This window comes from Fusarium oxysporum, chromosome 8 (assembly GCF_000149955.1).
Source record: "Fusarium oxysporum f. sp. lycopersici 4287 chromosome 8, whole genome shotgun sequence".
Lineage (NCBI taxonomy): Eukaryota > Fungi > Ascomycota > Sordariomycetes > Hypocreales > Nectriaceae > Fusarium > Fusarium oxysporum.
Genome location: NC_030993.1, coordinates 3,609,948 through 3,630,259, shown reverse-complemented (window position 1 = coordinate 3,630,259; position 20,312 = coordinate 3,609,948). Strand labels below are relative to the sequence as shown.

General features: G+C 47.9%; 10 protein-coding genes across 10 annotated transcripts; 3 read left to right on the top strand and 7 right to left on the bottom strand.

The window, feature by feature from the left end:
* Positions 1-13: 13 nt before the first annotated feature.
* Positions 14-808, bottom strand: FOXG_15727 (uncharacterized protein; the record flags this gene model as incomplete). Its single annotated transcript, XM_018395843.1, has 1 exon — positions 14-808. One exon carries the CDS (start codon positions 806-808, stop codon positions 14-16), a length of 795 nt encoding a protein of 264 aa, XP_018256132.1.
* A 332-nt stretch (positions 809-1,140) lies between these two features.
* On the bottom strand, positions 1,141-2,043 carry FOXG_15726 (uncharacterized protein; the record flags this gene model as incomplete). The annotated part of the gene is made up of 1 exon (XM_018395842.1): positions 1,141-2,043. The coding sequence occupies one exon, from the start codon at positions 2,041-2,043 to the stop codon at positions 1,141-1,143; it is 903 nt and encodes a 300-aa protein (XP_018256131.1).
* Positions 2,044-2,554: 511 nt separating this feature from the next.
* Positions 2,555-3,706, bottom strand: FOXG_15725 (uncharacterized protein; the record flags this gene model as incomplete). Its single annotated transcript, XM_018395841.1, has 3 exons — positions 2,555-2,623; positions 2,672-2,812; positions 2,849-3,706. The coding sequence occupies 3 exons, from the start codon at positions 3,704-3,706 to the stop codon at positions 2,555-2,557; spliced, it is 1,068 nt and encodes a 355-aa protein (XP_018256130.1).
* A 539-nt stretch (positions 3,707-4,245) lies between these two features.
* On the bottom strand, positions 4,246-5,484 carry FOXG_15724 (uncharacterized protein; the record flags this gene model as incomplete). The annotated part of the gene is made up of 1 exon (XM_018395840.1): positions 4,246-5,484. A coding segment is annotated over one exon (925 nt), but the record flags the coding sequence as incomplete, so codon positions are not given.
* Positions 5,485-5,531: 47 nt separating this feature from the next.
* Positions 5,532-8,673, bottom strand: FOXG_15723 (uncharacterized protein). Its single transcript, XM_018395839.1, has 2 exons — positions 7,530-8,673; positions 5,532-7,475 (listed from the first exon to the last, which is right to left on the bottom strand). Exons 1-2 carry the CDS (start codon positions 8,482-8,484, stop codon positions 6,820-6,822), a joined length of 1,611 nt encoding a protein of 536 aa, XP_018256128.1. The 5' UTR covers positions 8,485-8,673; the 3' UTR covers positions 5,532-6,819.
* Positions 8,674-9,085: 412 nt separating this feature from the next.
* FOXG_22124 (uncharacterized protein) lies at positions 9,086-9,277 on the bottom strand (the record flags this gene model as incomplete). Its single annotated transcript, XM_018402522.1, has 1 exon — positions 9,086-9,277. The coding sequence occupies one exon, from the start codon at positions 9,275-9,277 to the stop codon at positions 9,086-9,088; it is 192 nt and encodes a 63-aa protein (XP_018256127.1).
* A 720-nt stretch (positions 9,278-9,997) lies between these two features.
* On the bottom strand, positions 9,998-12,872 carry FOXG_15722 (uncharacterized protein; the record flags this gene model as incomplete). The annotated part of the gene is made up of 8 exons (XM_018395838.1): positions 9,998-10,368; positions 10,417-11,530; positions 11,581-11,678; positions 11,736-11,917; positions 11,964-12,146; positions 12,191-12,272; positions 12,332-12,695; positions 12,831-12,872. 8 exons carry the CDS (start codon positions 12,870-12,872, stop codon positions 9,998-10,000), a joined length of 2,436 nt encoding a protein of 811 aa, XP_018256126.1.
* A 3,046-nt stretch (positions 12,873-15,918) lies between these two features.
* Positions 15,919-16,487, top strand: FOXG_15721 (uncharacterized protein). Its single transcript, XM_018395837.1, has 2 exons — positions 15,919-16,086; positions 16,136-16,487. Exons 1-2 carry the CDS (start codon positions 16,002-16,004, stop codon positions 16,273-16,275), a joined length of 225 nt encoding a protein of 74 aa, XP_018256125.1. The 5' UTR covers positions 15,919-16,001; the 3' UTR covers positions 16,276-16,487.
* A 328-nt stretch (positions 16,488-16,815) lies between these two features.
* Positions 16,816-18,752, top strand: FOXG_15720 (uncharacterized protein; the record flags this gene model as incomplete). Its single annotated transcript, XM_018395836.1, has 3 exons — positions 16,816-17,525; positions 17,576-18,460; positions 18,510-18,752. Exons 1-3 carry the CDS (start codon positions 16,902-16,904, stop codon positions 18,750-18,752), a joined length of 1,752 nt encoding a protein of 583 aa, XP_018256124.1. The 5' UTR covers positions 16,816-16,901.
* Positions 18,753-19,239: 487 nt separating this feature from the next.
* FOXG_15719 (uncharacterized protein) lies at positions 19,240-20,158 on the top strand (the record flags this gene model as incomplete). The annotated part of the gene is made up of 2 exons (XM_018395835.1): positions 19,240-19,902; positions 19,949-20,158. 2 exons carry the CDS (start codon positions 19,240-19,242, stop codon positions 20,156-20,158), a joined length of 873 nt encoding a protein of 290 aa, XP_018256123.1.
* Between the last annotated feature and the right edge of the window lie 154 nt (positions 20,159-20,312).

The window sequence follows — 20,312 nt, the reverse complement described above, 5'->3', positions numbered from 1 at the left end:
CTGAACTCAGTCCTCATGTAGACGAATACCCTCCATCAACAAAGATCGTCTGCCCGGTAACAGCAGCACTAGCATCACTCGCCAACCAAACCGCAACACCCGCAAAGTCCTTCGGCAGCCCATTCCGTCCAATCATCGTCCTCGCAGCATGAGCGTCAGCCTTTCCCGGATCGTTGAACGTAGCCCGGGCCAAAGGCGTATCGACAAGACCTGGCGCAATAGCGTTGCACAAAACACCATGCTTTGACCATGCTTCAGCTTGCGAACGTGTCAGACCCAAAAGACCTGCTTTAGAAGCTCCGTAGGCACCGCTGTTTCCGAATGCTCGAAAGGATTGTTGGCTGATGATGTTTATGATACGTCCCCAGCCGTTCTCAGCCATCTTTGGTCCAAATGCTTGACCAAGTGTGAAAGGTGCCGTGAGATTCACAGCGATAGTCTCATCCCATGCTCCCTGCGAGAGGTCGTTCATATGAGGTCTATAATTGACCCCCGCCGCATTGACAAGAATATCAGGTGTTCCAGCATTCGTTTTTATCGCATGAATCGCATCGCGCACAGAAGCTTGGTCTGAGAGGTCAGCGACGATCGCTTCAGCTGTAACATGAAGATCTGCAAGATGATCGATGGTATCTTGAAGAGGTTTCGGTCGTCGCGCGACAAGAACAATTCGACATCCTGCGCGACCGAGAGCAATTGCCATTTCGCGGCCTATGCCTGATGAACCGCCGGTTACGACGGCGACTTTGCCGGCGAGGCTGAAGAGGCTGGATAGGTATCCTGAGATGGCCTGGGGGCTTGGAGCCATGGCGGTGAGATGAGCTTAGCTCTGATTATAGTTTGAGTAGTGAAGGAATGAGAGTTCGTAGTGACAGTGGTTATATGGACTGTAAAAGCAGTCGCGTGTTTGTTTGACTGGGATATGAGTCCTGTGAGCGAAATCGGCTGACGTGAATTGGTGCACGAGGTGTACTGATAATTGCACGTATGCGGGGTAGATGAATCGTGACTCAACGTTATTGACTAAAGCGGCATTTCACGATAAAACATCATGATTACAACAAAAACATGAATTGCCTCTATAATAATCGCAAAATCATCAGAAAAAAGAATATTGTCTTCGGCGCCAATTGAGAATCACTAAGCAGTAGCTTCTATCCTCACTAAAACCAACCACCAAGTCTCAGCTCCAATATCAACAACTCCAGGCCCATTCACCTCCAGATGAGCAATATGATCACTCAGCGCACTCAAAGGCCCCAATGGTCCAGCGCTCTTGTCTCCTTCTGCTGAAGCTTCCAATAGGGCCTTTACAGAAACACCAACGACTTCTGAGAGCTGTTCGGTATTGACCAGGCTCGCGTGCAAGCCGCGCTTGTTCAACCAATCGTGATTCGCAACAACGACATATGCGACCGCGCGTTCAGCTGGTGTTTTTGGCTTTCGCGTAGCTGCTGCGATTGTTCGTCCCGGAAGACCAACGACTGTTCCTACAGCACCGAAGACAGCGCCTAGGGGAATTGATATAGCACCTCCGACGACACCAGCCGCGGCGCCAAGGATGTTTCCGCGCTTAGTGTTGGCGGCGATGTTCTTGCCAACGCTCTTAGCATGGTTCTGAACATTTTTTACGTAGTTGACAGGTTGTTGGCCAACGCTCTTGGCGACATCTCCGGCATGATTAATAGCGCGTTCTCCGACTTTGGCTGTCATGAAAGCGGAAATGGTATTGAGGAAGGAACCCCATGCTTCTTTTGTGATGCCATGGCCAAGAAGAGCGGGTGCATAAGCTTTTAGGAAGGGAGATGTTTGGGTGGGGTTCTCTTGGGGGATGGCGATGGGGGGTTCTTGGGCGGATGAAGCTGCGGAGTAGCTTGGGAGAGGAGACTCGGATGGGAAGTTGAAGGGGTTTTCGGCCGTGGGGATCTTATCGGATGATGGTTCGTTTGCAGATGAGGGGCCTGCTTCGGCTTGGTAAGCTGGTGAGGGATCTGAGGGCTGAGTTTGGTTGGCGAGATGCTCTGCTTCTTTGGAGGAAGACATGATGAAAGAGTTCAATGATACGAGAGGAAGATTGACGATTGAGACGAGAGTGAGATGAGAGGAATTGAATACGATAAATAGATCAGCGACCGTAAGATCTTAAATAGCTGGTAAGCACGACTTGAATGCCACTTCGTCATCGGTTATAACGGCATCGTGCTCAGCCCTAAGATCTCAATTAACCCAGATACTGAACCAATAGGAGACACCGATAATCGCGCGGCTGAGTTATCTCGAATGGCTTGACGGAATGAGACTAGTGCGTCAGCCTCAGAGTCTAAGCGAGAGCGAGGGGATCCAGTTGCGAAGCTACGCAATGGGGCTGTGCTGACCTCGAATGGGTTGCTGTGTTTCGAAGGCGAACAGTTGAGGAGAACTTGTAACAGATGATACGCAGATCTATGTTTCGGGGTGTCAATACGGTATGATTAGGTTCTTGAGTTAAGTGCCTGCTTGAAATAAGGGTGCCGCCCGCGTAACATGTCTTCCTTCACGGAATGCCCAAAGCTATTCACTCATCCGCCAAATTCTCCTGCTCCCGTCGCCGAATATTCGCCCTATCGTAATAAAACCCTCCTTGCTGGATAAACATACAATGATTAATCTCACTTTCGCCAGGGTTACTCACCCGCCAGAGTTTCTGCGATTCCAGGCACTGCGAAAAATGCAAAGCAGCTTCGTCTTCAGAGTATGATCGATCGCGAGCTCGAAAATGCAGATTGCACATGACGTTTTGGCTCGTTGCGGGAACAAGCGAAGGGGGGCTTAGCTTCCAGAGATTTAGGTGGCAGCATTTGCAACTTACTCCCGTCTGGAGTTTTCCCGTGCGAGGATTGAGGGAGGGGAAGATGATGCTTGCTGCGAGGCGGTAGTGAAGCCAGCCAGGTTTTAGAAGGGATTGACCAGGTTCTTTCAGGCCTTTGTCGACTTTGATAAATGCCGCTAGTAAATCCTTTGCTAGAACGCCACGAGTCTTTGACATTTTCTGAACATCATCCCAGTTATGAGTCTTGAAAGAACGTACATCCATCGACTTCAAGGCTTCGGCAAGATCCTCAGCGTGTTCGGTGTATAAATCCTTCCATTGTTCCCTCCTGCTGATGCATGCTTGGTTGACGATAGCTGTCTCCGGCGATGCACGAAGACACTCGAAACAGCAGCGCTTAGCAGTCGGAAGGAACATGAATTCGCCGAACCGTCCGCAGAAAGTACACTTTGACGTCGTGAGTGCAGTGTATACATCTGAATACGAGACATAGCCGCTAAGATCTGTTCTTCTCAAAGCGTTGAGCGTATCCGGGGCGTAGCGCAGAACACGCTGGTAGATGGTGAATGCAGTTGAGAGGTACCGCGCCCGGCGACTGACTTGTCTAAACCGGCGAAAAGAGTCAATGTCCAGATGCAATACGATTTCTTCGAGGAGATCTTGAGGCAGGCGGGCCAGAACACCAAGGTTTGGAGTTTGAGTTTTATAGCAGCGGGAGAAGAACCTGCGGACTTCCTGGGAGAATTCATGGGCATTGGGATCGAGCGTCGGAAAGTAGTATTTGGTTCTTTTGTAGAAGCAGGTATGAATAAGCTCGCTCCTGCTGACTTTTATGTTTTGTGTGATTCTAGAGGGACCTGTTACAGGGCTAGTGTTGGGTACGGAGATGGAAGCCATTTTGTTGATGAGGTGAGATGGGATGGAAGGAAATGGGAGGAAGAATCAAGAAAGCTGTTGAGACTTTGTTTATATGCTGTCAACACTGATGAATTAAAATCTTGATTCTGTGATTCATGGTCTTTGGTAGAGTTAGAAAAGGAAACCTTGGCAGTGGACATGGAGCATGATAAGAGGTACACTATCTTACCACTGTCAGTGAAGAAGGTTTTGTATAATGTGTATCACAAGGTAAGCTTCACTAAACTGCATTATACTTCGTAAATGTGATACTTCTTGATCTACCATACGGTTGATGGCAAGGTTAAGGATGAAGTCTGTTTTACCTTCAGCCATTCACTAGTGACAACGTTAAGATACTGAACCTACGCCGAACTAACTTTTCATAAAATTCGTGGCGGTCTGCCTTGGGCTTCTATATCTAATCTAGCTGTAGCAATAGTCTCATCCCGTGCTTAGGAATCAAACTCCCTCTTGCTAGGATCAGGTCCACCTGCCACCCAGAACAGCAAGTCTGGTCGCTTTATACTTTCGCCAACCCAGTAGCTATCACCAATTCAGGACGGAGCAAGGGACACGACATGACTCTAACATTTCTGCTCTCTAACAGCTTGCTATTCTTCACTCATTCTCTCTTCGTAGTCCAGTTCCCCGTTCGTCCCAACACATCCAATCTGAGCCAGATCTCAAAATAACAATCCTAAGCTCAACAAAGCCCTACCAAATCTCCTTCATTGTATCAAAACCTCTGTGATCAGACTCCATTAAGATTAGTCTGTCGACGATGGTACAAAGCATAGCCAAGTAGGATGAAGATGTAGAATGCGATTTGTACAACGACACCGACCAATACCTAAAAGGCCTCGTTGTTTACAACCGGCATCTGGTCTACAAATCGCCGGCAATACTCCGCTCGCTCACTGATACCCCAATGCATACCCCCATTCGCGGCAAACCAGGACTCTCGACCAGGCGGTACGCGGTTCATCCAGATTCGCTGTGCATGCGCGCAAGTCTCGAAGTGCTTCTCGAAGTCTTTGTGTGAGTAGCATCGGTCACGGTCTTCGGCATCAGGGTTGATTCTCACGTCGCCTAGGGGGCCGTTTGCTCGGATAAGTCGCTTTTCGAATGCTTCGTGGCAGCCTTTGCAGCTACTTCCTTCTTCTATTTCACCCGTGGACGTGTTTAGATAGGGGAAATGGATGCTAGCGGCTGTACGGTATTGCAGCCATTCATCGTAAAAAAGGTCCTTGACCGGGTCAGACGTGTCTATTCCCAGTTCGGAGGAGCTGAAGACGTCGTCCACCAAGACACCTCGGACGCCCTTGAACATTCGTCCGGGGCGTGAATGGTTGCGGACTTTGATAGACCGCATGGAGGATTTGGCAAGTGTTTCGAGGAGACGCGGATGATTGTCATGAGTTCCGTACATGGTGAATCGTGGATAGTAGGTGAGCATTTCCTCCGATCCAATAACCGCCATGCGGGGCGATGTTTGAAGGCACTTGTGGCAGGTTCGAGTACAGGTCGGGAGGAAGAGGATTGATCCATAGTAATCACAGAACTCGCAGTTGGGGGAGGTGAGCGCCTTGTGAATCTCGCCGATGGTAATATGGGAACTCAAACCAGTACGGATAAGGTTGATGACAGCCGTGCTACCATGGATCATGACCTCTTTGCTGTCTAAAACTGTCTCTGTGATTCTGTGCGCCTTCGCGTTTATGTTTCTGAACCGGCGGAAGGACTTTACATCGAGGTGTCGAAGGATGCTGTTCATAATGTCGCTGGGAAGCTTCTCGAAGAGAGCGAGATCAGCAGTAGGTGTGCCGAGAGGGTTGGTCAAGGCTTGGGGAATAGGACCGAGGTTCTGCAACATGGGGAAATACTATTTCGTCCTAGTATATGAGCACTTACGGCGGATCTTGGTCCAGTCTTCTGTTGTGTTGGCCCAGTCGCTGGCAGCAGCCTTGGGACCATATCTATTTGCGATATAGATATCTAGATCGGACATTCCATAAGGAGCCGAGTCAGAAGACATCCTGTGAGATCAGCTGAGCTGCTGATTGCGTTTGTTGGAGTGAATCGGGGCCAGTAGATATCGAAGGCAGTAGAGATGACTTGTCAGATTGTTTGCAGAGTTCGTATGTTGGGTCAGGATAGAAAGGTTCTCTGATGGTCTGAATATATGGCAAGATGCGTGATAGTTTCGAAGGCTATTCGCTCTAAATGCAGAAGGGCCAAAGATGAAGAGTCGTGAAGAGTCGATGCCGATGCTATGCTGGCAGGTTGGTCAAAGGATCGAAGGTGAGATAATGTAGAAGATGAATGTCAACCTTGTCGCGGATGACTGGGAATCCTGAGTCAAGAAAGGGGAAGGCTGTCATGACGGCCAGTGACGAGAAGACGATTGTTTAGCGATCGTTTAAAGGCATTGTGTCGTGAGTCAGAGGAGAGATGTGAAGAGTGTCTTGAGAGGGAGAGGTTGTTGTGAGAGGGGAGAGGAGAGATGGGAAAGGAAGAGGTTGTTGGGGGAGTTGATGAAGCAGGAGTATGACAAGATGAGAGCAGTCACTGAGGATGGTTGATTGAAAATGCGAGAACAAACACTTTAGACAATGACAGATAACTGTGGCGCACGTTGCTCCGTGGCACTGGCACGGCTTGGCAGCTGGCACTACGCTTATCATAGCTCGGCGCGTTTGTACGTGACAGACGTCTTAGCACAGAATGGGTGAACAGCTTGGGCCGTTCGAGCTGAGGCTGACCAATATTGAAGCATACGCGTGCGCCCCGGTTTCCATTGCGACATATCTAACAAGGAGCTTACACTTCTCGTGTTGCCTCGCCAGTGTTGCTGCTACGTCGACCTCAGGATGAACTTGCGTCAAGAAGGGCCAAATGTATTGTACATAGGAAACAGGAAGTCAATTTGAAGACAAAATAAGGCTACCGTACTGTATTCAGCGAACGATGGAACGTCTCCTGCGAGTATCTCCAATAAGTGCCTGCGCAAACTCCAATAAACAGATGAACGCGTACTCCGAACACTACGCCAAATGAGACAAACTAACTCCAAGTCGCCAAGATCCATCCTTCTGCCTGGCTGGCTCCCCTCAAACAGACTTCTGCGTAACCCCCGACCCTTTCACTTGCGGCACAAGAACTCTGCCATTGCGATACTCATATTCAAATTCCGTCCTCGAGCCACGATTCTCCTGAAACGATACTTGGATAATCCGCATGATAACCTTAAGAAGTTCTGCATATTCTGGATACTCCTGCTTGACATCAAGCTTCACAAGCTTGAGACTTTCGTTGTCCTTTCGAGCGCCGCGAGCGAAACGACTGATGATATTCATATCACGTTGCGTTGGAAGCCCAGCTTCCATATTGACCCAAAGAATGTTGTTCGCTTCGGACAGACTCTCATAATCGCTCAGAGACTCGGAACCGTCATCTAGGACTACGTAAACGAATCGCGACGAGATATCTTCTAGACGTGTCGGTGTTATAGTTGATGCAGTACCATTCTCTGCCAGTACGGAAGCCAGCTGGTCCGCAAAGCTGAACAGATTGCCCTGTGATCCTGGTAGGATATTTACCATCAACCGCTGAGTTGACTCAACGGCTGTTGAGACGACGCAGTAGCAGGATTGGCCGATGTAATCGAATGTTTTGGTTGCCGGTTCGAGGCCGCTGAACTGGTTCCCCTGTAGCAACTTGTTCCAGTCGTCGTTGGACGGGTATGGCAATTGTTCAAAACGTTCATCTAGACTATTTGTCAGTAAAGGCCTAGAGTTACTGTGGGTAGAAGAACACGTACCTGACCACATATTTTTATTCATACCCAACACGAGGCTGTAAGCCGGTGATATGTCTGAGAGTCCGACGAGAGCGAGGGCACCGCCAGGGACGAGAAGTTGGCGCAAGTTGGCCAGTGTTTCTGAAAGAGAGTTGGCTGCTTGAAGGATGTTGTTGACGAGAATAACGTCGTAGGTATTGGAACTGAAGCCTTGCTCAATAGAATCGCGGTTAATGTCGAGGCTCTTGAGCTTGAGGAAGTCCTTGGTGACGCCCGACTTCGTTTGCTCCAGCACTGAAAGCGACGAGTCCGTAAGTGTATACGAGACACTCTTCTGTTCCCGAAGCGCTTCAAAGATCGTCTGCGTGGTGTTGCTCGTACTGGCGCTGACTTCGAGGACGTTCAGAACAGGCTTCTTTGTCGCATATGATGAGAGATATTGTCGGAGATGCGCTCTCATCTTCTGCATCAATTCCATCCCATCTTGCATCCGATTGAACCTATCGCCTTCCAACAGGAGCGGCATCGGATCAATAGTCCCTTGCAGAATGGCTCCCAAGTTCGGCCCGATCTTTGCCAAAAGCTCACCTTCAACACCCATACGCATGAGCGACGAGAGTATCTCAATCGTAACAGTCATCGTCACGTCGCCCAGCACGAGCTTACTCGCCTGAGACGAGTTGTAAGCTTGCATCCATTGATACAATTGTTTTCGGAAGCCGGTAAGTTTGGAGGGATCAAAGTCCGGGATATCCAGAGGGATGTTGTTGAGAGATGAGCGAATAATCAGCGCTGCGGCGCGAGCTAGTGTGATTTGGTGATCGGCTGTTGCTTTGCATAATGGTGTTCTTGGACGAAGTTCAGAACCGGTGAAGAAGTTGGCGTCGGGTTCCCATTCAACGTGGTACACCGTGTCCCAGTCGTCATCATTGTGGATGACGAGTTGGTCTCGGATGATGGGCTGTACTATAGACATGACTGGAATGCGACTGTCGTGTCAATTGTATTGATAAGATAACGATAAGTGTAGAAGTTTGGTGAAGTTCACTCTGCATAGAGCTATGAAGTAAGAGATGAAAAGTGTTGGCGCCAAGCAAGTCCTTATACCCTTCCAAAACCCCAAAATCTCACCACTTTCGGAATGGAGGGGGGGCGGTGACATTCGTATCTCCGGGGGATACCCCAATATTTCTCGGAGCCGCAAAGCATGTGAGACCCTTAACCCCACGGGGAAATAAACAGCCGAGCTTCCGATACGTGCCCGCGTTTGGGGTAGTGGTGCCATGACATGTTACTGTGACATTTTATCTCCTGATTAACATGGACCGATGAGATGAATTGGGAAGTTGGGGAAAACCCCGCGTTTGAGAATTGATGATGGTTTGGGGGCTGATTGACGAGGCTTGGGCGCAACGGATGAGGCGCTTTGAGGACGAGAGGCTGCCGTTGATCCCATCGCGGCAGACAGCCATTCAATGTTCTTTCAACCAATACTGTTTATTGTTTTTGTCAGATAAACTCCACTGTTCCCGTTGAGGTTACGTTGAGGCTCTGTAAAGGAGCAGATGATCAATGGACTAATGCATGTGATTGCGGGAAACTCCACAAATCGCATCCGCAATACCACGCAAGATCGGAGCCGTCGGCTTCGTCTTCTGACTAGTAGCATAACCTGATCTGAGGTTAAGAGGAAGTTTCACAAGCTGAGGGAGATATCTCGGACCGCCGGTGTTGGTTCCGGATGTTCCGGATTTGGTCGGGGATGACATGGTAACTGAAGACTTTAAAAGCCCGCATCACGGCATTAGTATTCAGCGCTGCACTAGTGTCTCGCCACATATCTTCCAGTCTGTGTAGTGCCTCAGAGTCTAGTCGGGCAATCGGGCCATTTCCCTCTGTGCCGCAAGCACGAGTGAGGCGGCTGCACGTTGGGGAAGCAGATGCGGTATTAAGTTTCCAATTGCAACAGCTCAATTCGAGCCGCGCAATTTGGCTTTCTGGAGCTTACTTCTGTCAACATTGCAAAGACTGGGGAGATTCGCCAAGCCTTCTTCAGCAAACACGTATGTATAGTTCCTGGTAACGGAGCCGCTTTGGCGCAACGAATCTCCCAACCTTGTGAGTAGGTACGGCAATCCCTCAGAGTCGCCTCCATCTTCCAGCACTGGCCTTACGTGAAGGAGGGTAAATGGGATGAACTCATGATTCTCTTCCCAGCTCGAAGACAAGAACTGGAGGAGCCTGGGCTATAAGAAGTACAATGACAAACTCGAATATACATTACATCCATATCAACTGAAGAGGCACAGCTTTTCTATGGCTAACAGATACAGAATCGGCCTTGAAGTTACTGGCATAGCTCTCGGTTATCGAGGGCGAAGCCTAGACATCAGTTACGTCAACTCTAAAGTGCTTGTCGTCGTTTAAAGAATCGAAGCTATTCCTCCTTTCCCTCATCACTCGGTACTGTGGAACCATGACTTCCTAGTCTACACTAAGTGCAGGCCGTGTGCTCGCCAGAGCTGTTCACCTTCACTGTTATAGATCTCCAAGTATGGGGATTCACTTGAAAACACCATCTTCCTTTCATAGCGAGTGAAGTTCATCAACGGCGTCCAGTATACCTGCTCGTCGGTGCTCCAAAGCCGCAACCTGCCGTCTTTGCAGAATTCTAGGCGCTGAGGGACCTGACCTTCAGGTGCTTCCTCGCTGGACCAGAACACCTCATCCTGCTTGTCAAGCACTTCAAGTCTACCATTGTTCCTGAAGGCAAACTTGACGCCATTCTCAAACTGCATGAAGGGCGTCTCAGAGGGACTGACTTTGAGAGTGCCGCGCTGGAAAGTGCAAGAGTAGCCTGCTGGACAGGTTATTGATTGTACAAGGTCAGGACCACCACATGACTTACCTGGTGCCTCGATGCCTTTGCCTAGAGTAATCTGGTAGGGTTTGAATTCCTTGCTGTCCTTCTTCAATAAGTTATCATTAGCCCCATTGACTGTCTCCTTGGTGACGGTCGTAAGTTGTCGTTGATCCACCAACATACACCCAGCGATACCCATGGAAACGGCGCTCTGAACTCCATTGAGCATCGAGTATGTATAGAAGACAACACCCGTCATACCATCTTTGCCCAAATGCTCATCCTTAATAGTGTCGCGGTTAAATTGGATGGAAGGCCAGTCACGTGGGGTGCCATAATCGGCATTGTCCACAAACCGTCGGAGATCTTCAGAGGAACTATAGATCTTGCCGCCATATGTTACACCCAGTATAAAACAGGTACTACGCGAAGTGTGAACAAATGTAGCATTATGTGATTCAGACTCATGGGTAATCACCAGTGTTTCAGTCGACTGCTCATCATGGTCAAATGAGCAAATACGAATGGACCTATCGGTATATTTGTAGATGAACGACAGGTTGGTCGTTGTCTTTGGTTTTAAGCCCCCACGGTAGTCGCGGTTTTCAAGTGTACTGATGGCTTTTATAGGGATGACCAGTCGATCTCCAGTTTCGCCGGGACTCACCCAGTCCCAGAGCTTAACTGCCACGTCGTGAGTCCCGCATACAGCAGCAAGAATCTGGAGCTTTTTGTACTTGACGTTGAATACTGAAACGGTCTTGGTCTTCGGACTGATTAGACTTGTCGTAGGCTCATTCTTCACAGGTAGCAAGTCCGTCCAAACTTCAGGCGGAACCAGTGCGTGCATTGTGAGATCAGTTGAGGTATTGACTTTTTCTCGAAACACAAGGGATCTCCCACTGAGACTGTCAGAGTCGTGATCAGAAGTCCAAGGTGTATGAAGCTCCTCGACACCGCTACTCGACTCGCTCGGCGAGTAGTCTGCAACAGAAGGCAGGAAGAGATCGTCTTGCGCTGGGAACTCTTCTTTTAAAACAGGTTGAGAAGATTCCGAAAGGGCTTCGTTGACTATGTCTTGCACGAGTTCGTCCTTGGGATTCGCGTTGAGGCAGTCGATGTTAGGCAGAAGCTCTGGGTGTCGTGTCAAATTGTCCACCTTTTTAAAGAGTGTTAGATGATTCAGAGGAAACGACGAAGTGAACTTACCACTGCAACGATCTTGTTTATCTCTTTATCTATGGCGCTGCGGGCAGCCAGTAGAGTATTAAGTTCAAGCGGAATAGCCCTAGGTTTGTCGACCTGAGCTGCGAAGCTATGTGTCAGTCCACTTGGATATTTTACCAGAACGACTGAAGCCATACTGTACTTTTCTCGGTGTGAAATGATATCCTGAACCTTTCTTGACAATTTCTTGTACTGCATGTAGTTGTAAAAGAGCTTGGAGGTGTATGACGCAATACCGTCATACTCGAGCGGCTTCAGGGTCTGATATTTTGACCATTCGTTGAAGCTGCGATTTCCCTTGTACTTGGTAAGTATGGCCCTATACTTCATTAGGTTTGATTCAGTGCCATAATATTTATTATTACCAAGTTTTCTGAGGATTCTGGGCAACACGAGTAGGGAATTTGTCGGCGATCTTCAGAATAGATGCGATGTCAGTAGCGCACGTTACATCTTCGACCTTTACACCCTGGATGATGGATGTGATCGCAGCTACTTTGCAGATATTGTCCAAATTCACGGTAGAGTCGGTTGAAGCCTCCTTGATACTATGGAAGTTAGCTTGATGCATGATGAATTGTTAAATTCGTACGCTTCCATCATCTTATCCTTATGTTCAGGGTTGGAACAGATAAAGGAGATAATACTAGTGAAAAGTCCGCCCCTTATAAAGCCTGGAACGGTCAGTATGCAGCAGAGGTAGCAGCGGAAGGTGCGTCTAGTAAATACATACCAGAGATATAGGAATCTCCGAACGTCTCGTTGAATCTGGGCGAGCCAACCTCCATCCCATCGATTGGAAAGAATCTCGCAGAGCCTTTTACATTGGTGATTTGGCTCATCACCCGCACTGATATCATCAGACTGATATCGGCATCGTCGATCTTAGCGTCATTGAGTGCGTCCTTGTGTCCATGGACTTCCATCCTACCAGACTTGATGGTGACAGCGCGCGAAATATCCATCGTGTCGACGGCTTCGGACACCCGCTCGAAGAGCTTAGACGAGTACGTAATTTTCGGCGGTACAGTCTCCAACGTGGCCACGTTCTCATCCGTAGCTTCGACGGCGCTGTCGATGCACATGGTCTGGGTGTACTAGTTGAATCCCATGCCCTAGAGATAGATGTCAACGATTGATCTCAAACATACTTACACATTTCAAATGCTTGACCAGTCCTCATGGCGAATTTCACGGGCGGTCAAATTTTTGCAACCGCTGGGAGGACGTACCAGACGCATGGCCTCATCGTATGGTGCGAGTAGGGGCGGCATTGCGACTTCAAGTCGTATGGCCCGCGGCGAAGATCTCGTAAGTACTGAGAATGCTGGAAGATTTATGAGCGGACCCAGGGCGTTTTTATGGAATCAAGGCAAGGCTTACGCACGATCTGCCCTATTGAAACTCAGTATCGCCTACTTCGCCTTGGGCGCCAATGGATACTTCCTGGTCAGTCCTCAGTAGAGTCAAACAAGATTTGGAGGCGTTACTATTCACTGGCAAATAAGCAGAGCTAGGAAAACTTGGTCTTCCTTGACTGGCTGTTCTGTATATAAGGTTGAGGGGTTAAAGAGACTTCAAGCCCCAGCAGACAACCTGTAGCATAAACTCAAGTTTATTAAGATCCGCAAGGTTTCCAAAACAGCTGAGGGATAGAGGTTAAAAATGAGTAACAGCGCCACTGATGACAGTTGTCAATTACAGATTGTTGTATATCCCAAGAATGACTGTACATAATATACTTACACACCAGGAAAAGGATATCGATCGGAACCTGCAAGTTGAAGAGAACTCTCTAAATGCGCACAAAGCTGGCAATAGATGTGTGTATTAAGTAAGTTAATGCGAATGGAAATTTGTGACTTGCACATTAATGTTCCTATCCTACTTTCCTATCCTCCTATCCTATTTTTCAGTCAAGTCACGTGACACTTCATTTTTCATGCAGCAGCAATGGTAAGATGGTGTTGAATAGATGGGAAAAACAATCTATTAAAAGGAAAACAAAGTTACACTTGTCCTTGCTGGCAGCGAGGCTGGAAAACATTGAGGTTGAGGTTAAATACCATAGTCACATGACACGGGGCGGACCAGGTTTGTTCTGATCCTTGCTCAGATCTCTGGACGTCCAAGCGCTTTGCTCCACAACCTTAAATCGACCTCATTGCTGACTCACTTAACTACCCTATACCGTTCATTCCAGAACATGCCATTGGCAACACCGTTTAATGTCTGGAGAAATATCATAATGAAAGTCTCGGAATGGTATTTCAAGTATTTAGAGATATTCTCACAATGCTCAAACCCACTGAACAAGGTAGTGGTGGCAGAAGTCGATGTGGCAATTTCGCGGACATACACGATGGCGTTATCATCATCTATCGAAGATGAACACCGCAGATTTATCCTTTATTAACATTTCATCTAAGTGAGACAGTCAGTCTCTGCATAAATTAAATCTTGCATTCTTTCAAGTGTGACTTGCTTACCCTGTAGCATTCGATTCCATGAATGCTCTGCCAAGATTGAAAATCCAAGACATCTAAAGCCCTGCAACTTAAACGCCGGCTAGCAACGCTGTTCACTCTCGTGTTATAGTTGTGCGTAAAGTTCTGTAATAATATACGCGAGCCTTGCTGTTTATATTTTATATACACCAACTTTGGATTCTTCCAAGTCTAACCTGCATACCCTATAAGCGCGACGATATCCCGTCATCAACAGGATCAGATGTCCAAAACAGACAAAACCTTTTGCCGAACTACTACTCAGTATAGGACTTTACTACTACATTATGGTCCGAGTTGTCTTTGTATACATTTTCAAAGGGATATGGGGTCTGTGGGCACCAGATCACTTTGCTATCCTACCTTTGTCTTTCGTGTTTTGGATAGCACGCCGTTTGTGACAGCAAAGTGCAGTGCAGTATTTCATGACTTGTCGACGTGTACTTCAAAGCCGGTAGCGACCTGTAGAAGGACGGGTTATTAAGTTGACTGAGGACATATTACATGTTACACTTGCTTACCCTGAACATTGTTGGACAGAGGAGCTGGACGATTGTATTTATTTACTGAATTTCAGGTTGATACTTATGTTTACTACCTTCAGAGGCGCATTATCAAGGATACTGATGTTTGATAGTACTGATTCCACGGCCGCGGGGTGTCGTGGGCGGACGACGTTTCTCGTTAACCTTTGAATTGCTAGCAAGAATTTCCTCATCTCTTTATCGATTCATCTCATAATGACTTTAAATCGGTGGGTTAACTGTCGAGAGCTATGTTTAGAATAAATGCAATCTCTATAACCCAGTAATCTCCTGGGCAAGGTTTAGTGACTAGAGCTTCTATATACTAGAAGCTAAGCGCGGCATTCTGAGTTTATAGCTATGACGGAGACCCTACTTCCATAAAAGCTTCATCCTGATTCAAGAAAGGCAACAACGGCCACTTTAAGAGAATATATCAATAATGGGACATAATGAGTGCATACCAGACATGGAGGGCTGCAAACAACATTAAAACTAGTCAATTATTATCAACATCGTACGCTAGGAACAACATTACATGGCTTTCAGGACTAGCAACTCAGTTATTTAATTATTTGCCGATGCCAGCCTCACTAATCCTAGCCTCTTTGGGTCATTAGCGATACCGCACGAATAACAACAATGCTGTTTTGGTGTATACATGGCGTTGGGAATATCAGATTGCCTGGGATAAATACGTACCCTTTCATGGTGGATTCTCCAACGCAGGCGTGATCTTACCAGCTGCCTCAGCAACCAGCCTCTCGCACGTCGTCTGTTCACCGTATCGGGTACTAAACAGGCGGCATAATACCAGCAAGGATCCATGGTTCCTTGCAAATTGACGTGCATGTTGAGTTCTGGTTGATACTGGCTAATAGGCAGGCGTCAGTCTCGTGAACTAAATCCCCACTTCTGGAAACGCGGCTAGGCATCCATATATATAGAAATCATCAAAGTACACCAGGACGTAGGCCACTTGTGCAGCATTTTGTTGCTTGCTAATGTCCTCTTGCAAATCAGATGCAAGCTTCTCATGCTATAACTCTAAAGGACCTCACGAGTTACACATGATGCCTCAATGAACCGCCCATGCTTGCCAATTAAGCAAAGATGATACAGCCATTCAGCCTCATGACTTCATACCGTTTGAGTTCGACGTCAATGATCGGGTATCCGCCTTGTAGATCTGACCTGCATTGGTGATATCATGGTTCGAAATGACATCATAGATCTGTAACGGCTGACACGACGAGTATAAAGTACCGACACCGAGTATTCACTGATCAGTCTCGTCATTATCGCAAACATCAATAACTCATTATTGCCAATACTTATCCCATTATCGCAGCTCTCACCTTTTATCGTCAACATGTCCGACAAGCCCACCACAAACCTCACCGATACCGTGCCCAAGGCCATGGATGAGCAAGGCAGCATTGGCAAGCAATTCACAGGTACTTTCCCTATCAGTCACAGTGAATCTTGATTTTAACCTAAGTACAGAGAAGGGAGCTATCGGAGGAACGGCTCAAAAGATTGGTGGTCCCTTTGACAAGGAGGGCATGATTGGGAAGCAATTCACTACAGAGGGAAGCATTGGTGGGACAGTTCAGAACAATATGGGAGGAGAGAAGAAAGCGTGAATAGCAAACTAGCCAACAAAAGCTAGTGGTCATAAATCACTACGATCGATTGAGTAGGCTTTTCATACATTGTCATCATGACATTGTAGCACCGTCGCCACGACCTCTGACTATAAAAAGGCAGCATCCCGCCAATTGATACAATTTAATTAAATATTGAACCTTCCACTTGCTTCACATGGAGTTTACTGCAAGTTGGAGAGTCTGAGCTGTTGTTTGCTTGCGACGTGGTCACGGGCATCATTCTGACGTTGGTATGACCGCCGAGACATGTCAACGTCACACTGTTCACATTTCAGCTTCAATGATGCGCAGTAGGACCAATTGCTCCGCAAAGTACTACCAAATCGCATGCATGGGAAATGTAATGGAAATAGTGACGATTTGGTGATGTGAAAGCTGATGCGGTGTACCAGCCCCGATAATTATTGGAGCGACATGCATGTACCTGGCTAGTAATACAGCTCGGTTGATCTCGATTGCCAATTCACTCAATTTGATTCGCTTGCCATTTATATTCTACTGTTCATCATCCAGCCTCAATACCTGTCATTCCTGATATAGGCCTCGTGAGCTCAGTGCATACAGTCATCTCACAAACTCGTCTTTCATTCACAGTCCCTAGGATGCTCTTCTCTCTAGCCTCAGCATCACTTCGAGTCTCTCGCATCTCACGTCGCTGCACAATCCAATTATCATGCGAAGCATATCAATCTACCATGGCATCTTCCAAGTCACAGCAGTTCTTTCACACCTCGGGCGCGACCGACTCAGTCTGGGTGCATCAAGACCCAGTCTCCAATCGGCCTTCTTTCTCCAAGCTCAACCAAGACATTGAAACAGATGTCTGTGTCATTGGTGCTGGAAATTGGCGGTATTTCTACTGCTTACGAGCTCCGTCACTCGCGGGCGCGAAGTTGTCCTTCTTGAAAGCTCGTCAGGTTCTATCTGGAGAGACAGGTCGAACTAGTGGCCATCTGACTAATGACCTTGACGACGGGTATACCGAGATTGCGAAGAAGCATGGTGATGAAGGCGCAAGAGCTGCAGCTGAAAGCCATGCCTGGGGAAGAGATCGCGTCGGGGAGATTTCCAAGATGCTTGGTATTGAGTGCGAGTATCGCAAGCTTCCAGCTTATGAGGTCTCTCAGTACTCTACCAAGGATGCGAAGGAGCATGAAGATGAGATGAACGACCTTCGTAAGGAAGAGGCAGCTCAGCGAAAGTTTGGCATTGATGCTAGATTTGATGTAAGTTTCTCACATATCCTTAGCCTTGCAGTCTGGCTAACTATGTACAGGAATCGTTGACCGTTCGTGGCTGGGACGGCGCAATCGACCAGCGCGGCGGTCTCATCGTCAAAGACCAAGCAACATTCCACCCAACAAAGTATCTCAACGGCATTCTCAACTGGCTCAAAACCCAGCCCAACTTCCGCTGCTTCGACGAAACACGCGTCATGTCCGTTGAAGAAAAGGGCATTGAGATTCTCGGCATCGGCAACAAATCCGTCAACGTCTCAACATCAGATGGCTACACCGTCAAGTGCAACAACGCCGTCGAAGCAACCTGCGTTCCTCTCCAGAAGCTCAGCGTCATCGCTCAGATGGAGTTCATGCGATCTTACTGCATCGCTGCGCGTGTACCAAAGGGTGCCATCGAGGATTGTCTTTTGTACGATCAGGCGGAGGAGTATAAGTATATTCGACTGACGGCTTGTGATGATGAGTATGATTATCTCGTAGTTGGAGGCTGTGATCATAAGGTTGGGCAGGAAGATACGACTACTGAGTTTGATGAGCTTGAGAAATGGACGCGTGAGAGGTTTTCACAGGTAAAGTCTGTTGACTATCGTTGGAGTGGACAGATCTTTGAACCTGTCGATTTCATGCAGTTCATTGGTAAGAACCAGGGCAACGATCACATTTATATCATCACCGGTGACTCAGGCGATGGTCTTACGCATGGAGTTTTGGCTGGGCGATTGATCGCGGATGAAATCGACGGTATCAAGAATCCATGGGCAGACGTCTACTCCCCCAAGCGCATCGCTTCGATGGTCAAGTCCCTCCCCAGCATGATCGCGCACGACGTACAGATCAACGCGCAGTACAAGCGCTTCCTACAGTCCGACATCACAGACATTGAAGACCTCGGTCGTGGAATGGGCGGAGTATTGAACAAGGTAAGTTCCCTTCATCATTGTTGTTCGTGCAGGAGCTAACCATTTCTAGGCCGGATCAAAGCCCATCGCGGTGTACAAAGACGAAGAGGGTAACGTGAAGCAGTACAGCGCTTTGTGTCCCCATATGAAGGGCGTCGTGTGCTGGAACAATACTGAGAAGAGCTTTGACTGCCCTGTTCACGGAAGTCGATTTTCACGAGAGGGTATTTGTGTGATGGGGCCTTCGAAGGGAAACTTGGCTCCTGTTGATGAGGCTGGAAAAGCTGATCAGGAGAATGTCGCCGGTAGCTAAATGTAGTCAACAATTGACGATGCTCTCATGTAACTCAAATTCCTAAAGTATCCGCTGACAAGATGAAACGTGCTCGGGTAATACGTGCTGAACCACTGCGGCGTTGTACGCGTACACATCATCAACTCGCTAAAAGGCGACATCCTCAACGCGTCATCTCGCCAATGAAATGGCTGCGTTTACGACTAGCCCAATTATTTGCGTTTCGCAACACCCTTGCCTCACGTCAGACCAGAAACACCGAAGAAGCCGAGCGTAAGGGGTGACAAAAAGGATGAGACATATTTAGCTTGAAAGCTCACGTCATCTTTTCTTACATCCCATGCGGGGTAATACAGCTGATGACGCCAACACTGTTCCGTCATAGACGTGCGATCGATATAAAGTCAGAGCATCATTGACCGTTTCTCATCATTGATAAGGACGTGGGAGTGGCTTGATATTGTCATTTCTTCTTCTGTAGAGTTCGTTGATTGATCGATTCATTATGAGGTCTCTTTTGGCTCTTACTTTGGCTACGGCCACTTCAGCCTTCGTGATTCCCGAGGGCTTGGACGCTTTCAATAACTGGAAGGATGATCTTAAGCAAACACTCGAAGATATTCCTACGCGTCTCCGCAAGCATCTTGATGAAGCGACCGAGCAGCTCTCCACTGAGTTCACAGCCGCAATTCACAACAGACTCCAGGATGAAGAGGTCTTCCTCCCCGCTGATAATGTAGAAGACGATGAGTCTGCGGATATCTTTGGCCGAACGGGCGGTGACTTTACCGATCATACGACTTATGAACTCATCGCCAAGAGCAACTACACCAAGAAGTTCTTCAAGCTTGTACAGAAGCATGAGAAATTCGGCAAGTTGTTGAACAGCACTGATGCGAACTACACGCTTTTTGTCCCGACTGATGAGGCGTTTGAGCATATTCCTCATCATCATAAGGATAAGCCTAGTGATGAATTCGTCGAGGCTGTTCTTAACTACCATCTTGGTATTGGCGAGTATCCTGCGTCACGAATCCTCTTCACGCATACTATTCCCACTACACTGAAGGAGCCTTGGCTTGGCGATAAGCCTCAGCGTCTTCGTACCAGCGTCGGATTCTCTGGTGTGAGGCTTAATCTGTACAGCAAGGTCATCGCCGTCAACTTCGTAGGTATATTCCACTAGATCAATTGGTCTTCACTGACTGTTACAGAAAACCAAGAATGGCATCATCCACGCCGTCAACAGAATCCTCGTCCCTCCTCCCTTCATCGGAAAAGAAATCAGCCTCTTCCCCGCCCAATTCTCAACCCTCCTGCTCGCCTTCGAAAAGACCGATTTCGTCAAGTACATCCCTCCACATACTCTACTTCCTGAGGCTTTCTCGGTCCGAATCCGACAAAAGATCCAAGACTCTGAATGAGGTTTAACCAACTTCCTTCCTCCTTGTTCTTTTGGAAAACACCTAGACGATCATCAGGATCAGTCCTGAAAAAACGTCAAGATGAGTTCGTCCTCCTGTTGCCCTCAATAGTTTCCCAATCGGTTCACCTTGGGGCGCCCAGACCCTGTTCGGC

What these genes read in the sequence shown, in the direction of transcription:
- FOXG_15723 (XM_018395839.1), bottom strand. Translation starts at nt 8,484, where the DNA reads ATGTCTATAGTACAGCCCATCATCCGAGACCAACTCGTCATCCACAAT. An exon ending in GAATAAAAATATGTGGTCAG is followed by an intron (nt 7,476 to 7,529) that starts GTACGTGTTCTT and finishes CAAATAGTCTAG; the next exon opens with ATGAACGTTTTGAACAATTG.
- FOXG_15721 (XM_018395837.1), top strand. Translation starts at nt 16,002, where the DNA reads ATGTCCGACAAGCCCACCACAAACCTCACCGATACCGTGCCCAAGGCC. An exon ending in CATTGGCAAGCAATTCACAG is followed by an intron (nt 16,087 to 16,135) that starts GTACTTTCCCTA and finishes ACCTAAGTACAG; the next exon opens with AGAAGGGAGCTATCGGAGGA.